General features: G+C 49.0%; 1 protein-coding gene across 1 annotated transcript in view; it reads left to right on the top strand.

Moving 5' to 3' along the window:
- The window catches only part of CTIF (cap binding complex dependent translation initiation factor), a 278,706-nt gene that overhangs the window by 236,418 nt on the left and 23,692 nt on the right, over positions 1 to 18,596 (top strand). Inside the window, 2 exon segments of the mRNA XM_038543993.1 lie at positions 6,457 to 6,561; positions 6,563 to 6,613. Of these exon segments, the coding sequence (XP_038399921.1) occupies positions 6,457 to 6,561; positions 6,563 to 6,613 (156 nt within the window).

The raw sequence follows: 18,596 nt of genomic DNA, 5'->3' as shown, positions 1-18,596 counted from the left end.
ATCTAGAGTAAATCATAGCTTACATGAGGCTACTTTCAATTTAGTCTTATTAATTACGTTACTTAAATCAGCTAAGTGATTAAATATTGTTAATCAGTCGTGGAATGCTAGTGGTTTCATTTCCAGAGACTATTATTCCTATTTTCTTCTTGTGTTTCAATAGTTTTTGTTTTATGTATTTTGAGTCTATGCTATGCAGGGTATAATCTTTTTTGCTACCTATTATGAATGTAATTTATTTATATGTAACCTTTTTAATTTTATTTAATGATTGTTATCTTGAAAACTACTTTGATTTTACAAGTGTTTTAACCTTATTTCTATTTGCCCACAATTATTTTTACCCAACCATTTATTTTACATATCCTGTTTTCAGGTACTAGTGTTTACTTTTAATACTTTTAAAGATGTTCTTTAACTTCTATTTCTATGATTACCATACTTGAGAAAGAAACAACAACTTCTGAATCCTTATGGTCTAAATTATGAAATGTGTATGCTTTACAATCTTCTCTTCCTCTCCCACCAGTATGTATCAGCCTTCAGAAGTTTATCTTAGGTTATTAAATCACTACTACTATAAAGTTTTTTCAAATTACATTTAAAGATTAAATAACTTCTCTTTCAAGGACCATTTTCAGCTTTTGATTCTGTCTTACAACCAAAGTTGTAATTACTTATTTTGTTTTAACTTTGTAAGCCTGGTTTCAGTTTCCACTTCTAGTCCTTCTATACCATGATTTCCTCAAATCAAGTCTCAATTTGATTGGCTGAGCATGCATTTAAGAAAGCTTTAAAATTTTTAGATTATCTTTTATTGTGGCAAAAGAAAACACCACATAAATAAAATTTACCATCTCAACCGGTTATATGCGTGCAGTTCAGTCATGTGAAGTATAATCACATTATTAGACACCCAATTTCCAAAGTTTTTCACCTTACAAAACTGAAACTAACCCATTAAACAATTCTCCAGTCTCCTCTCTCCCCAGCCACCTGGAACCACCATTCTACTTTCTGTTTCTGTGATACCTGTATAGTATGTGTCACTTTGTGGCTAGCGTATTTCAATGAGCATAATGTCCTCATGGCTCACCTGTGTTGTAGCATATACCAGAATCTCCTTCCTTTTTTAGACTGAATAATATTCTGTTGTATACACGTGGCACATTTTGTTGATCCATTCCTCCATTGATGGACACTTGTGTTGCTTCCACCTCTTGGCTGTTATGAACAGTGTTGCGGTGAGCATGGGTGTACAAATAATCTCTTCAGGACCCTGCTTTTAGTTCTTTGGGGTATACACTCAGAAGTGGAATTGTTGGATCAGGATGGTAACTCCATTTTTAATTTTTTGAAGAATCGCCATACTGTGTTCCATGGTGGCTGTACCAGTTTGATTTGTTTTTTTAAGATCAGCCCATAGGTAGGACTTTTAAAAACCTTTGCTTATGTAAGATGTGTTTCTCCTGCTCTCACTCACAGCTGCCTGTGTTCTTTCCCCCTCAAACAAGTGAAGATGTTGTCTCGAAGTCTCTGAATTTTAACATCAAATACAGAAATATAAGGCCAACCACATTTCTGTTCCTTTGTGAGAAACCTAGGGGTTTCCCCCACCCCACCCCTTCCAAGCTGTTTTTAGAATTTTTCTTTTTCTTGAAATTAAAAAAAGAAAGTTCTCCTGCTAAGTATCAATGGTGGGGCCCTGGGACACCATGAGCCCTTTCTACCTGAAGAGCCCGTTCTTCTTTGGCTTTTGGTTTTCAACTCAAAGTGTCTCACTCTGGTCTCTTTATTCCATGTATTCTGAGATCCTTTCTGAAAGCCTCTGCAATTCATAGGTCAGACGCCCATCCACTCAGTCTTCCCCTCTTTCTTCTTTTTCATCAGTATATCCTTGTGTTCAACTTTCTGGTTATTCTCCAAGTCTATCTTATGTGCTACTTTTCCTGCCATGCTCATTCTGCCGTTCACTGCCTTCAGCTCACACTCTCCTGTTGCTGTTGTTCTTCTGGGCCCTATCCATCCTCCCCGAAGGCCAACTTCCGTATCACACAAGACAGGATCCCTTCTTTTGAATGCCTCTCCATATGTCACAGAATCCACACCATTGTTCTTACGGACCTAAAAGCACCCGTGTTTTGGTGTTTTTTAAGATTTTATTTATTTATATGAGAACAAGAGAGAGAGAGAGAGCTCAGACAAGCAACAGAAGGGAGAAGCAGACTCCTCGCTGAGCAGGGAGCCTGATGCAGGACTCAATCCCAAGACCCCGGGATCATGACCTGACCCAAAGGTAGACGCTTCACTGACTGAGCCACCCAAGTGCCCCAACCCACTTGGTTTACACTGGAATTTTTAACTTTATTTATTCTTGATATATTGTTATCATTTTCAAAACTGCATTTCCATTAGGTCTTCAAGAGCCCCCTATTCAGCTGTGCAGGACTTTCCCATAGACGGCATAGTGCTCTTCTCTTCCCTTACCCTTGAATGGCAAAGGCTTGGTTTGGGTTGGGGGTTAACCATATGGATCATTCTTGGAATTCTCGATGTCTGCTGCAGCAAGAGTAGAGTCTCCACCTCCGTGGATGGCTTCGAATGTGCCCATCCTAAGTCTGATTTCCAACATTTAGCAGTTGATCCATTTTCTAGTGCATTTTGCTAGCCCCAAACAGAATCCTCTCTCGATGCCACCAGTTATCAGGAGGAAAGTGAGTCATGCTCTCGTTCTCTGATCAGATGTAATCATTTTTAAAACATTTGCAAGTACCAGGGGCAGACAGAGAGAGGCTGAAGGTCAAGCTACTTCCCATCTACCCCTAACCTTTGGTCTTCTGGGGAGGAGGCCAAGCTGCTCTGGGCAACTAGGGCTTCTTGGCGACAGCACTTTAGTTAGTGGTATTATCTCTGGAGTCTGGTGAGGAGGCTGTTGGCGAACTGTTATCTTCCATCTCAGTGTTGCTGTGGGGCTTTCTTCTGTCTGCCAGCATGGGTATTTTTATGGGAGATGAGGAAAGGGCAAGGCAGGCACTGATAGAGGGGCCCCATTTTAACTCCCAAGTCAGCACCTTATAAAAGCCCAGAGCTGTGGTTCTCAGCCATGGCCACACACTGGAATCACCTGGAGGGCTTCCACAATTGACCGGTGTCCTGGCCTCACCATGGCCCGCCAAGCAAGCCTCTGTGTGGCGGGTGGAATCCAAGCATCTATAGCTTCGAAGCTTCTCTGGGTGACTCCAGTGTGCAACCAGTTGCGAGTTGGCTGAAAACCTTTACCCCAGATTTGTAAACAATGGTAGGGCTTAGGTTCTCATTCAGATTCTAGCCCTAAGTGACCTCGGTGAAGTCTTTTAACCACTGTGTGCCTCAGTTTCCCCCATTCTAAAATGAGAATGCTAAGGCTTGCCTCTGCTCTGACCACATAAGGATATAGTGGGATAAACACAGGTTAATGAGGGTGGAACTACCTAAAGATTCATGACTTCAGGGCCAGCAGTCCAGGTGCTTTGTAGGCCATAGGGTGGTGGACAAAGTCATTCATTCATTCACGGGTACCTAGAACACCACAGGGCAGCCCCTGTAGGCTCTCTGCTCCAGCCTTAGTACTAGGAAGGAGACCCCACTACTTTTGGAGTCCCTGGCTAAACCCAGGGTACTCTTCTAGGGACACTGCCCTGTCTCAGACTCCAGGGTGGGAGAGCTCCAGTTGAACACAGGTAGACATCTCAGTGGGAAGTGAATGGGGAGGCAAGAGGCCTGAGGATTGGCATGGAGCTCCTGAGATCTGCCAGCTTGAGTGGACCTGCTGAGGCGGTAGGAACAAATGGCTTAGTGGAAAATTCAGACAGAAAGTGAGTACGTGCTTGAGCTCTCAGGTACCGCTTTTTCATTTTAAAAACACCAGGAGAGGACGCCTGGGTGGCGCAGTTGTTAAGCATCTGCCTTTGGCTCAAATCATGATCCCGGGGTCCTGGGGTCGAGCCTCACATTGGACCCCCTGCTTGTTTTTTCTCTCTCTCTGTCAAATAAATAAATAAAATATTTAAAACAAAACAAAGCAAGAAATACACCAGGAGAAAAGAAGGGGTTCGGAAAAAGCTGGGATCCAGAGTAGCCAGATCCGGGTTCAAATCCCTGCTCTGCCATTACACATAGCCACGGGCAAGCTGGGTAACTTCTCTAACCTCGGATTCATCGTCTATAAAATGGGGCAATAGTAGGACCTGCCTTGTGGGATCATTGCGGTGATTACATGAGATACCACAGTTGGGGCACTTGCCTCAGTGTCTGGGGCTCGATAGTAGGCTGCGGCTCCCCGTTTTTACACACACACACTTTAAACTGGTCAAACTCTGAAACTAATAAGTCATGACCCAGGCTCATCAGAAGCAGGAACTGGAGGGACATCTCTTGGTGATCTTCGCATCCAGCTCCAAATTGGCCAGCAGAGGAGAAGGAGGCAGAGGTGCTATCAGCCCTTTTAGGCTTCTGGATGGCACTACCGTCACAAGGGACAGACGTTAACCCAGTCTTCCTTGAGGGCCTTCCTTCTCTGGAGATTCTGAGATGCTGTCATCCAGGAGAGTGCTCTGCCTAAATAAGCAGTGGGGAAGGCTACTGGACAGTGGGAATGGCACACGGCACGTTGACAGCCTGTTCCCTCCCGTGTCCTCCTGGTGGCACGGTCACCCAGATCCAGAATCCTGGTGTCATCTTTGAGCCTTCCTTCTCCATCAACCCTGAAATCCATCCCTTGGTGACTCTTTGTCTTGACAATGTCACTGGTACCATCCTGTACCAGGCAGCGGGTGCTGCTCAACAGGCAAGCGCAGAAGTCCTAGTGGCACTAGGACGGAGTGGATGTTGTGTCGCAGAGAGTTCATGCATGTGCGAGTTGGCTGTGACCACCTGACCTAGTCTAGATTTGGGTGGGCCCTGCTTCACATGCCTCTCACCTTCCCTTTGGGACCATCAGACCAGCCCACAGGCGGCCTTCTCATGACAATGGGAGGAGCCTAGGAGAGGAAGTGTAATTACGTAAGGCTTCTTACAGCCTCAGATCAGAACCGGTACCCTGGGGCAGTCCTGGTGGCCCAGCGGTTTAGCGCCGCCTTTGGCCTGGGGTGTGATCCTGGAGATCCCCGGATCGAGTCCCACGTCGGGCTCCCTGCATGGAGCCTGCTTCTCCCTCTGCCTGTGTCTCTGCCTCTCTCTCTGTGTCTGTCATGAATAAATAAATAAAATATTAAAAAAAAAAAAAAAAAAGAACCAGCACCCTGTCGCTTCTGCCTCCTGCTGTTGGCCGAAGCAAATCATACGGCCAAACCCAAAGACAAGGCAGGGGAAACTGATTTCTGACTATGGTCTAACCTACCGCAGGTTCTTATCTCCCAAATGCCAGACAGCTCAGGTTTCATTCAGCCTGTGCTTTTGCGGTGGCCTCCTGGCCTGGGCTCTGCATCTGTGCCATGTTAACCTCGTAAGGAGCATAGATATGACCGTGGCATTTCATGACCCACCCCAAACCTCTGCCAACCATCACGGAATGCAGCAGCTCCTTGGCTGGGTTCAATTATCCATACTCTAGCCCCACTCCTTTTCTCAGACCTGACTCCTGTTTTTTTTTTTTTTTTTTTTTGCCCTCTCTACTCCACCTGTGCAGGACCCAGACCACGTTATACCTGCTTATTTCCCAAACACCCATGTTACCCTCCCCACATCGTTGTTCTCTCCACCTGAGATGCCCCATATTACTGTGTCAGAATCCTAGCTCTTTCATGGCCTTCATTTCCCATTTAGTGACAACTGCCTCTGAGTTCACCTGGAACCCCGCAGTGGCTTTAGTACCTTCTCTCTTATATCACAGTTATGAGTGAACATGGCATTTCCTAGTCCTTAATACAGCGCCTGGCACACAATGGGGCAATACTGCTTTTGAGGAGGATGAATGAATGCCTCTCATCCTCCTACTATCTCTAAGCCCCTTGCAGGCATGGGCCGTAGCTGCCTCTAGCCCGGTGCTGGGGCCATTATGAGCCTCGGTCACTAATTGCTGACATGCAAGACAATACTCTGGTTACTCTCCATCGTGTAGAGGGCATGCTTTGGGGATTAGAGCAAAGGGAAGTGGTTTAGGCACAGGGAGTTGCATGGGGGAGATGATAACTCTGGGAAAGGTGTCATCTGCCCTTCATCTTACTCCCCCATCTCAGCTTTGGGATCAGTGGAGCAAGGCTGAGGGGCCCCCAATCTGGGAATGGAAGAAAAGGTGCTGTGGCCAAAAGTCAAAGTGGCCCTAACACCTACGAGTAAGCCCCCACATTCACACTCCAGCCAAGGGGCACCCCTCCCTCCTTACTGAAAGCATGGGGTTGACCAGTTGCCCAGAGCCAGCCCTTGGACAGTAGGCACCACACCCCAGCGAGGCTGACTCAGTCTCTTGTGCCTCCACAGAAGGACTTCACAGTGCGGGAGGAGCTTCAACAGCAGGATGTGGAGCGCTGGCTTGGCTTCATCACCTTTCTGTGTGAAGTGTTCGGGACCATGCGCAGCAGCACAGGGCGAGCCCTTCCGTGTGCTCGTCTGCCCCATCTACACCTGCCTCAGGGAGGTAAGAGACCCGCGCGTGGCTGTGCCCAGTGCCCTGCCAAAGAACACCACCCTGGAACGTCTGTAAGCAAAACAAAACTCCAACGCGCCAGCATGGCTACGCCGCTTGTACCACCTAGAGTGACAGGGCCTTTGGTAAACAGAACATAACTCCCCACACTTCTGTTTACTAAATGCCGGTTTTGATTTATTGAGTTTATAGGAAGGGAAAAAAGCCCTCCAAAGGAAATTATTATTAACTTAGACTTCCGTAATTCATAATCTAGAACACTGCCTGCAGGGAGGAGGCCTCTGGTAAATATTAATTGGATGACTGGATCTTTGGTCTGGATTGGTTTACCATTAAATTATTTATTTAAAAAAATACTTGCAAAAAAAAATACTTGCTTCTAAATTTCATCTGAAAGATAAATAAATAAGAATAACCGAGAAACTTTTGAGAAGCAAGAGGTCAGTGGTGTACTTGCCCTACCAAGTACCATCACCCACTTTAAAAGGTCATCCTGGCTACCCTTGGGGGCCAGAAGCCGAGAGCTCATTACAGTGCTGTTGGTGGCATCCAGTGAGAGGCTGGTGACTCAGATCACAGCCGTGACGGTGCAGAGGAGGATTGCATTCCAGTTATATTTTTGAGTGGGAATCAACAGGACCTGCTGACATGAGATATTGGAGAAAGGAGGAAGTGACGTGGGCTCCTGGTTCACCAGCCTGGTGGCACCATTTTCTGTGATGGGGAGCACTAGGAGAGAATTGAGGGGGGATGGAAACCAGGAGGTGGATTTTTTTCCTGTTTGGGTGACCCGGTGGGTGTCCCCAGAGAACTGTCCCACTGTTGCTTGGGTACAAGTGCCTGAAAATCGAGATGAGGCTGGCCCTGGGGACACAGAGCCGAGCATTGTGTGAAGTGTCAGTGTGTACCTGGTGCTCAAGGCCGGGGACCAGGTGGGGTCACCCGGGGAGACGGTATAGACGGAGTAGATGGAGGAACGACCAGGAGGCGGGGGTGGCAGTTGGAGTGAGGATGTGAGTGTGGACGAGTCTTTGGAGAAGTGTTTCTGTGAAAGGCGACAGGGAAGGAGGAGCTTGTCAACTCAGGGGAGGTGGGGTCAGACGACATTTTTGTGTTTTGCAAAAGATAGAAGATAATAGAGCAACGTGAGAGAAGGGAGAGGTATCTGTAAGTGGTTTTGAAGCCTCCGTGTATGGGAAGCGGGGTGCTTGTTGCACCGCTGTGGGTGCTCCCTGAAGCAGAGCCCAGGACCCCTCTCTGGCACCTTGTAGACCTATCCCCTCTGCCACTCCATGCGACAACCCTGCGCACTTGACTTCACAGTGTTGCTCAGACTCGGCAGCTGGCCCTTCCAACAGTACGTCACTCCCAGTGCCATAAACTCAGAACGCAGCACACCAGAGGCCTTGGCTACGCTTTCTGCCTCCCCCAGGGGTGATGAGAAGGCAGCCCTCTTGGATGATGGCCTCGTGGAGCACCCCCATTCCTGCCTGGGCGCCCTGTGCCCCTGAGCTCATGGCAGGGAGCGGCACCGTTCGAGGGCAGTGACCGGGATTGCCCCCACACGTTCCCTCCGCGTGATCCCGGCACCTCCCGGTGTTGCCCCCACCTGCTCCCCGAGCGGGAGGCAGGGCTCCAGCTGAGCACTGGCCCCGGCTGCCAGGACACTTCGAGCAGCGCCTGAGGAAGCGTGAACTTTCAGCTGTGAGATCCGGAAGGTGCCGGGAGGTCTGCACAAAAAAACCACAGAGCTTCCCCTAATGCGCACTTGTTGGATGCAGTCAACTTTTCAGGACAGTGTCACAAACACAAGTGCCTGCCATGCTCACAGTGACCTTGAGGACTAAACGGTTCCCCTACAGCTCTCATCATCTTTTTTTTTTTTTTTTAAGATTTTATTTATTTATTCATGAGAGACACAGAGAGAGATGCAGAGACACAGGCAGAGGGAGAAGCAGGCTCCATGCAGGGAGCCCAATGTGGGACTCGATCCCAGGACTCCAAGATCAGGGCCTGGGCTGAAGGCGGCGCTAAACCGCTGAGCCACCAGGGGATCCCCCAGCTCTCACCATCTTGTGAAAGGGTGACCCAGAGCCCACGTTCCAAGCTCTGTGCTTGAGGCCCACATGAGGTGGTTCAGGAGAACCAGCCCTGGCCTCACATCACCTCCGCCAGGCTTTAGCTGTGCCATGTAGGGGAGAGTTCACCCCCGCTGGAGAGGGGATCGTTCTGCTCACTCCGACAGGGTTCGGGGAGAAAGACATGGTGTGGACACGGTGCTAAGTGCAGCCGGACCACTAGGCCAGAATGTGGAAGGAGGGGCCCCCGGGGCTTGTTCTAGGGCACGGTGGCCCTCAGAGAGCTGGGCGTCCTCTAGTCTGACTTCAGGCCAGGCACCTGCCCAATCTTAAAGGGGCACAGAGACTGGAGTGCCCTGCCTGGGACACATGGCCAGTCAATGCCAGAGCTGGCCCAGAGCTTCTCCACTACCCGTCCAGAGCTCTTTCCAAAGAGAACTTAGCTTCCCTAAAATAGGGCCTGAAGAAGAGACGGAGATGGAAAGAGGTGACCTGGGGATCATACAGTCCCTGAGGACAGCCTGAGCAAGACCCCTGAGTTCTCAGAGCCTGGTGCTGCTTCCCCTACCTTTTTAGTCATGTACACAGTTACACCCAGGCCTGACCGACATTCCCCAAGCAGGTTGGGCCAGCTCTAAGAAACTTCCAGAAACCAAAGCCGCTGCCGTTGCCTCGCTCCATGCTGGAGGAGTTGAGGCTTTTCCCCTGGGGCCGTGCAGATGGCTGACCCAGATGCCCCCTTGTCCTGGGTCCTCCCAACTCCCAGAACCAGCCCGGGCCCGGATTTCCAGCTGCCCACTAGATGTATCCCGGTCATGCCTCTAGCCCCTCCAACAAGATGTGGCCAGAGTGGCACCCCCAAGGCCCTCCTGCTCAGGTCTAGGTTCTGACGTGGGCCTTGACCCACCCTCCCTGCCTCCCCGCGGCCAGGCAGCCACCCCAGGACTCCCCCCATGGCCTTTTCTTACAGGCATGTATCCTCGGCCCCTGCGCACCCTCCGTGGCTTCCCCTGTTCCCTTCCCAACAGGCCCTGAATCAAGCGTAGACCCACGGGCCCTCTTGGTGGGAAAATCGCATTTAGGAGCAAACTACCAGGAAGATACGAGGTCCTCAGAGCCCCGCCGCAATCTCGGTGTCCTCGGCTCGCGGAGGCCGCCCTCCCCAGACCTGGGCCTCGTCGGCCTCCATCCCCCCCCATCTTGGCCCCGAAACCCCTTCAGACGGGAGGCCCCCCAGGGCTCTGAGGCTGCCTGCCCCGGCAGGGAACCCCCTGCTCACTTCCTCGCGTACTCCCACCTCGTCTGGTTCTCCTGGCGACTCCAGCTGAGACCTTGCACGGTGTCCTGGGAGCAGCTCCCTTCCTGGCCACAACCCTTCCCAGGCCCAGCCCAAGCCGCTTCTCCTGGGCAGCCCCCCACCCGCACCCCGCAGAGCACAGCCCGCGCTCCACCAGCACAGCCCCAGCCTTTCCAGGGCATCTTAGCATTTTGGTATTTGGTAATTTCGTATTTATTTGGTCATTTAGTATTTAATAACGACTAGGGCACAGCAGAAGGCATTGTCGGAAGCACATCATGCATTCTTTTCTCTTTTGACTCGGACAACACCCCGAAGCTTTTCATCCCCGGCTGCTGCTGGAGAACAGAGAGGTCAGGCAGCTTGCTCAGTGCCACCCAGCAAGGTGCACCCGGGATCCAGGTCCGACGGCTGGAGTCCCTGCTCCTGGCCGCTCTGCTTATGCCTCGAGAAGCATTTTTTTCGTTTCTTTAGTCCGTAGCCCAAAGCGTGCTATGCAGCAGACGCCAAATAGCTCATCGTGGAATGGATTCCACTTTTGCCGTAAATAACGTTTACGTTACTTATGTAGATTATATGTGATCAGGCCTTTCTTTGAGGGACGGAGAAGGATAATTTTCAGTGAGCCTTTTCATTGTTTGAGCACAAATGGCTCTGCCAACAGGTTTTCCAAGTGACTGAAAAGTATTACAGGTGCCTCCAAGATGCAGGCGTCTCCTTGCCCTCCTGTTTACTGTTCCTACTTGCTTCACGAGTTCTTTTTGTATTTTTGGTTTTTTTAAGATCTTATTTTTTTAAGTAATTGCTACACCCAACGTGGGGCTCGAACGTACAACCCCGAGATAAAGAGTCAAACACTCTACCAACCGAAACAGCCAGGCACCCCCTCTTTTTTTTATTTTTTTAGTGTTTATGTTATTGTCGTAAGAACACATAACACAAGATCTACCCACTTAACAGATTTTTAAGTGTACAGTACAGTGTTGTTACCTGTGGACACAAGGTCACTATGGCAAATCCCTAGAATTTATTCATCCAGCATAATTGAAATTTTGTGCTCAGTTTTTAGCAATTCACATTCTACTCCCCACCCCCTGATCCCCAGCCTCTGGCAGCCACCTCTAGTCTTTGCTTCTACAAGTTTGACTATTTTAAATACCTCATGTAAGTGGAAATATGCAGCATTTATCCTTCTGTGACTGGCTTATTGCACTTGGCATAATATCTTCCAGGTTCACCCATGGTGTCCCTATACGGCAGAACTCCCTTCTATTATAAAGTGCAATAGCACAGTTGACCCTCGAACAACATGGGTTTGAACTGTGGGGGTCCAGTTACATGCGGAGTTTTACGATGTGGTACTGTAAATGTATTTTCTCTTCCCTGTGGTTTTCTTAGTAATATTTCCTCTAGCTCTCTTCATTGTAAGAATACGGTATGTAATACATATAATATGCAAAATATGCATTAATTGACCATGAATGTCATTGACGAGGCTTCTGGACGACAGGAAACTACTAGTTAAGTTTTGAGGGAGCCAAAAATTATATGTAGATTTTCAGCTGCTCAGGGGTCAACGCCACTAACCCACACGTTGTTCAAGGGTCAGCTGTGTCCCACTGGATGGCTGTACCATATTTTTTAATCTGTGCATCTATTAATGGACATTTAGGTTGTTCTCATCTCTTGGCTACTGTGAATAGAGCTGCAGTGAACATGGGAGTGCTCATATCTCTCTGAGATCTTGATTTCAGTTCTTTTAGATAAATACTCAGAAGCGGCATTGCTGGATAATATGGTTCTATTTTTAACTTTCAGAGGAAGCTCCCTACTGTCTTTCGGAGCAACTATTTCTCCCAGTCCTTGCCACCACTTGTCTTTTTTCTTTCTTTCTTTCTTTCTTTCTTTCTTTCTTTCTTTCTTTCTTTCTTTCTTTCTTTCTTCTTTCTTTCTTCTTCCTTCCTTTCTTTCTTTCTTCTTTCTTTCTTTCTTTCTTTCTTTCTTTCTTTCTTTCTTTCTTTCTTCTTCTTTCTTTCTTTTTCAAAGAACAATAGCCATCCAACAGATGTGAGGTGGTTTTCATTTGCATTTCCCCGATGATTAGTAACATTGAGCCCCTTTTCATTTACCTATAGGCCATGTGTCTGTCTTCTTTGGAAAAATGTCTATTCAAGTCCTTAGCTTACTTTTTTCAATTCAGTTATTAGTTTTTCTGGATACTGGGTTGCAGAAGTTCCTCACATATTTTGAAAATTAACCCATAAGCAGATATTTGCAAATGTTTTCTCCCATTCTGTGAGTTGCCTTTCACTCTATTTGTTGTTAGTTGTTGTTGTTTGGGGGGGGGGGGTCTGTTTTGTTTTGTTTTGTTTTTGCTGTGCAGAAATTATTCACTTGATGCCGTAGTCCCGGTTGTCTTTTGCTTTTGTGCTTTCGGCATCATATCCATGAAATCACTGCCAAGACCTATATGATGAAGCTTTTCCCCTACGTTTTCTTTGAGAAGTTACAGTTTCAGGTCTTAAGTTTTCATCCATTTTGAGTTCATTTCTTTATGTATGATGTTAAGAGTTCAGTTTCATTCTCCAACCCATGGGTATCCAGTTTTCTCAGTACCATTTGTTTCTGTCCCCGTTGTATGTTCTTGGCACTTTGTAGGCTGACCTATATGCACATATTTATTTCTGGGCCCTCGGTTCTGTCCCATTGGTCTATTTGTATGCTTTTTTTTATTTTTTTATTTTTGATTTTTTATTAAAGATTTTATTTATTTATTCATAGACACAGAGAGAGAGAGGCAGAGACACAGGCAGAGGAAGAAGCAGGCTCCACGCAGGAAGCCCGATGCGGGACTCGATCCCGGGTCTCCAGGATCACACCCCAGGCTGCAGGCGGCGCCAAACCGCTGCGCCACCGGGGCTGCCCTATTTGTATGTTTTAAAGGACTATAGCCTTAGAATATATTTTGAAATTAGGATGTGTGGTGCTTACTGATTTGTTGTTTTTCAAATTGTTTCAGAATCGTTTTGGCTATACAAATATTTCATGATTCTATATGAATTTTAGAATTACCTGTTTTATATCTTTTAAAAATGCCATGGTAATTTTGTTAGAGATTGCACTGGGTGTGTAGGTCACTTGGGATGGTATGGACATTTTAACAATATCAAATCTTCCAATCCAAGATCAGGAACAAGACAAGGGTGTCCACTCTCAACACTCTCACTTGACATAGTTTTGGAAGTCCTAGCCAGAGCAATTAGGCAAGAAAAAAGAATTAGAAGACATCCAAATTGAAAACGAGGAAGCAAAATTGTCTCTGTTTGCAGATGGTGTGATCTTGTATATAGAAAACCCTAAAGACTCTACCAAAAAAACAAAAAAGCACAAAATGTTAGAGCCAGTAAATGAACTCAGTAAAGGTGCTAGATACAAAATCAAGATACAAAAATCACCCACATTTCTCTATACTGACAACAAACTACGTGAAAAGGAAGTCACGAAAACAAGTCACTTTACAGTAGCATGAGAAAGAGTAAAATACTTAGGAATAAACATAACTAAGGAAGTAAAAGATTTGTACACTGAAAACCACAAAATGTTAATGAAAGAAATCAAAGAAGACACAAAGAAACGGTAAAGCATCCCTTTAGCTGTCTTGCAGGAGCATGGTAAGGACCCCTTCATCCTGCCCAGGCCCCCAGCCAAACTGTGACTGCAAGGGCTCCCCTGCAACCGGAGGGTATAATGAGGTCGGAGCTAAGGGTACCATCATCTCCCATCTCTGCTGAAGCTGCCTTGCCAACCATTTAATTGGTTGGGGTTGGAGCGGTCCTCTCCTCACACCCTTTGTCTGACCCTGCAATGCTCCGTGGCCCCCTCCATTCTCCTGCCACCTCTGTGACCCAGAGGTGGTCTTGCCAGACTGTTCCAAGATACCACTGAACACTGTTCTCTGGACACCTTTCTTCAAGAGCTTTGTCAAAAATTCCTCTGGCAGGGAATGCTAGGGCTTTTAACCCCTTACACCTGTTTCCTTTGAGCAGACGTTCCCTGTGCACCCGGGGCCTGTTTCTCCCCACTCCTCTCATCCTTCCTCTCTCCTTCTAATCTCCCCATCCCATCTCTACCCATGATCCCCAGCCTTCTTAGCTCTTCTGAGTCTGCAGCCGTAGCCAGGGGTCAGGAGGAAGGGAGGGGGGTGCCCTGTGCCAGGAATCTCTCATCTCTCCGAGCCTCCCTCTGACCGCCTCCTTATGGCTGGCTCTCTTGCTCTCCTTCTCTTCAGGCTCCAGAAACCCCATCCGTCCCTCCCTGCCTTTTCCAGAGGAAGGGCAGGGAGGGGGCAGGTGCCTCTGAGGGGTGTCTCCGACGGGTACACCCCCCCCCCCACAAGGATGCAACTGGTTGGGCTCCTGGAAGAGGCCGGCAGGCACAGGCTGGGGAGGAGAACACAGAGGGCAGCAAGTCAGGCTTCTCAGGAAATGAAATTGCTCTGTGCAACAATGAGAGAGCCACTTTTTTAACTTTTTGCGTGAGCGTGCATTCAATTGCTCACATTGTTTTGGCTCCAGGGGAAATCTGACCTCGGAAAAGGCCGAGATGAAGTGGGTGTGGGTGGAGATCCTCTGCTATTTCACAGGGCTGAGAGAGTCGAGCAGAACATTCTTCAGAGGTACCTTTCTAGGGGGACTGTTCCTCCCTTCCCGAGAGCAGAGGATGGGGCCACATTCAGCTACCTAGCTGGGGCCAGGGTATGGCCCACTGTGGCCAGAAGAGGCCAAGGTCAGCTGTGCCCAGGATACTGATAGACTCTAATGGGGAGAGGATATTTGAAATTATTCTCCATGCAGCCCTGGACTCCTGACCCTGTGCCTTGGGCAGCTTTTAAAAAATTACAAGCTCTCAGAGCATCCCCCAACCTCACTTCAACCAGTCAAATCAAACTTTCTGGAGATGGGGTTTAGGAGAAAAAAAAAAAAAAGATTTCATCTCTCCTTGTGACTCCAGTGTGCAGCCATGGTTAAAAAACACGAGTAGCTGCAACTTAGGAGCATTTCAGGAGCAGCCATTGACAGCCAGAGAGCACTGTGAGCTACCTGGCATCACACAGGTGGGAAGAGTACAACCGGAAGAGCCTCTCTGGCCCTGGGTTTGAATCCCATCTCTGCCATTTCTTCCAACCCTCAACCTTCTATCTGTAGCACGGGAATATGGGGCTCATACCTTGCAGTTCGAAGGCTTAAAATCAAAGGAAGGGGTGCATCGTTGCACATTGCTGTTGAAAGCAAACCGTGTTGCAGGCACTGCTCCAGGGGAGCAGCCCACCAAAGACAGCCCCAGAAAGTAATGCCCATTCTCCTGACAGAGCACAGGGCCTCTCCCCACAATCAAACTCCACCACCCTTTCCTGGAGAACCTCACGGGAGTTCTCTGAGGCTCCAGCCACAGTGCTCCCAATGCATCTCCAACAGAAGGCATCTTGCATTCCTCCTGCCTGAGCAACATCTTCTCCTCCTGCCTGAGTCTTGCTCACCTTCAAGGCCAGGTTCACTTCCCACCATATCCCTGCCTTATAGTTACTCCTCCTATAACAACATCCTGTGCAGCTAGCATCCACCCAGGGCTGCTGATGCCTGTTCTCTGGACATGTCCTTTGCCCGGTGGTTGAATTAATGCCTTGTGACCTCTTCTTGGTTGCTTTTCAATCATTTCAGTCCCTCATTGGTACCTGCGGGTAAGATTGGGTCTCATGTGTCGTGAAAATCCCAAGTACGTTTTGCGCAGAACTCTCTGCTTATTCGGGAAGCAGTGATTTGGTTGGAGACCATGCTACTTTTCTTATTGAACCGCAGTTTCCTAGTTGTCCTTGAAAGAGAGCGTTTAAGTTGTGCGATCTTCCCCAAAAGGCTGACAACCCACTCGGTGACGGAATCCACAGAAATTAAGCAGCTGTGAGCATTTATGGCGGGTTGTGCAAACGTAAGGGTAGAGGGGAGTGCAGAGGTATGGGCCACTGCCAGGGGACAAAGGGAGGGGGAGCTAGGGCTTCGGGACAAGTGCTGGCCTGGCAAGGAAGGGAAAAGAAAAAAACAATCCAGGAAAATAAATAAAAAACAGAGGCACGAGGGCCAGAATGAGCATAGCCCATCTAGGTCTGCATGGTGAATATGGGTCTGATGGGTAAGTCCTGGGCTGGCGCTGGCTCCCAGCAGAGGCATTCCAGTACAGGCAAGGTGATACCGAGAACCTCTGAGAGTCTCGAAGCCAGAGAGCAACACGATGGGAGGCACGAAAGAGTTTGTTTATTCATTCAACAAACATTAAGAAAAATGCTACTTCCTTATTGAACTGAAAGTTCTCCCAGAGGATGTGGAGAAGGAGGAACCCTCCTGCACTGTTGGTGGGAATGTGAACTGGTGCAGCCACTCTGGAAAACTGTGTGGAGGTTCCTCAAAGAGTTAAAAATAGACCTGCCCTACGACCCAGCAATGCACTGCTGGGGATTTACCCCATAGATACAGATGCAATGAAACGCCGGGACACCTGCACCCCGATGTTTATAGCAGCAATGGCCACAATAGCCAAACTGTGGAAGGAGCCTCGGTGTCCATTGACAGATGAATGGATAAAGCAGATGTGGTCTATATATACAGTGGAATATTACTCAGCCATGAGAAAGGACAAATACCCACCATTTGCTTCAACGTGGATGGAACTGGAGGGTATTATGCTGAGTGAAGTAAGTCAGTCAGAGAAGGACAAACATTATATGGTTTCACTCCTATGGGGAATACAAGAAACAGTGAAAGGTGTTATAGGGGAAAGAAGAGAAAACGAGTGGGAAAAATCAGAGAGGGAGACAGAACATGAGACACTCCTAACTCTGGGAATTGAACAAGGGGTAGTAGAAAGGGAGGTGGGCTGGGAGGGGGGTGGTTGGGGTGACTGGGTGACGGGCACTGATGGGGGCACTTGACGGGATGAGCACTGGGTGTTATTCTATATGTTGGCAAATCGAACTCCAATAAAAAAATATACAAATCAATCAATTAATTAATTAACAAATTAATTAAATGAAAGGTCTCCCAGACACATTTTCAGAGGGAATATGTTGAAGTAACAAATAAATCTAGATCCTCCTAGCCAGAGAGACTCATGGGCCGCACTCAGTGCAGAGTGCCCTGCCCAAAATCAAGTGAGGCTTGAAGCAGGAAGGTGGGAGCCCAGAAGCAGAGGAGTCGAGGAGATTGGCAAGGGCATCCGTGGCAGAGAACAATCCTCAAGTCCTTGCACCTTTAATTCCTTACTGTAACAGGCGATCAAAAAGACTGTGGAAAATTCAGGAGAGCCCTTCCCCATGAACAGTTTATTCCAGCCCTAATCTTCCGCATACACCCTGCCTGGAATGTTCCTCTGAGAATGCAGCCTTCCTGGGGCAGGTACACAGCCCCCGGGGAACTGGTTTAGCTGCAGTCCCTCTGGGTCCAGCAGCTGCTGCTATGAATACCTCAGCTTAAGCAACCATTCCTGTAACCTCTGCCGAAATAACTGCCCACAGCTCTGTCCCCTCCGAAGCTGCCCCCCCCCACCTCCAGCTGGCTGTGGTGTGATGCCCGGACCCCCCACCGCTCTGCGCCCGCGCACCCTGGGGAGCCCCCTGGGGCACCGCCCCCACCCCAGATAGGAGCCGGGTGCGCCCCCAAAACCGCCTCTGCCCGACCCCTCCCCAGCCCCCACCCTCTCACTGTTCTACTTCCTTGGCCAGACTCTGCAAACTGAAATGTGAAATTCGAAGCCAGTGTTCCCCTTAGCAACCGTGGTAACACAGGATCTGATAGGGAGCCTGGAGTTATAAAAATACCAGCTTCCACCAGACACTGGTTTCCAAAGGGAAACCAGTCCCCGCGCCAGCGCCAGCGCCAGCACCGTTTTCAAGCAGCCTTAAAACTCGGGAGATGTCCAGTCCCGGCTCGGCCCGGCCTCGGGAAGAGTCCCCGGTTCCTTGGCGCGGTGGCGGTGCTGCGAGCTTTGGGGATTTTTCTCTAAAATGCAGAGATCCTGTCTGAGAATGAGCTAGCGCCTGGCATAGGCTAGGCAGGAGCCGTTTTTAATAAACAGCAGATTTTCGGCATTCTTTACAAGTGAGGCTCTAGGGCCGCCAGCCCTCCGGCTCCCTCCCGGGGAGCGCGCCACCGAGGCCCCTACCCGCGCGCCCCCCGCGCCCCCCGCGCCCCCCGCGCCCCGCGCCGCCGCCTCCCTCCCCCGCCCGCGGCCGGGCCTGTAATTCTGAAAAATATTCCAACTCGGTAATTAACGTCTGAACTTCAGGAGGCCCCTGCTCGCTGCAGAGGCGCAGACGGCGGGCGGGGCCGAGGCCTGGCGGGGAGGCCCGCGGGGCGAGTGCGCGGTGCAGAGCGGAGGCTCCGGCTGCCAGTGCGGGTCTAGGTGGCGCGCACGCCCACGTATACACATGCATCTCTTTTCAGATCCTTTGGGATTTCTTCTTTTTTTCCTTTTCTTTGTAATGCCCTCCTCGTACCCTCCCCTTCCACTCCCAGGGGCGGTTTCGCCATGGGCTGACTGATGGCAGATTCTG

Source organism: Canis lupus, chromosome 7 (assembly GCF_011100685.1).
Source record: "Canis lupus familiaris isolate Mischka breed German Shepherd chromosome 7, alternate assembly UU_Cfam_GSD_1.0, whole genome shotgun sequence".
In the NCBI taxonomy this organism is placed as follows: domain Eukaryota; kingdom Metazoa; phylum Chordata; class Mammalia; order Carnivora; family Canidae; genus Canis; species Canis lupus.
The sequence above is the reverse complement of the archived record's forward strand: the minus strand, read 5'-3'. Positions and strand labels throughout refer to the sequence as shown.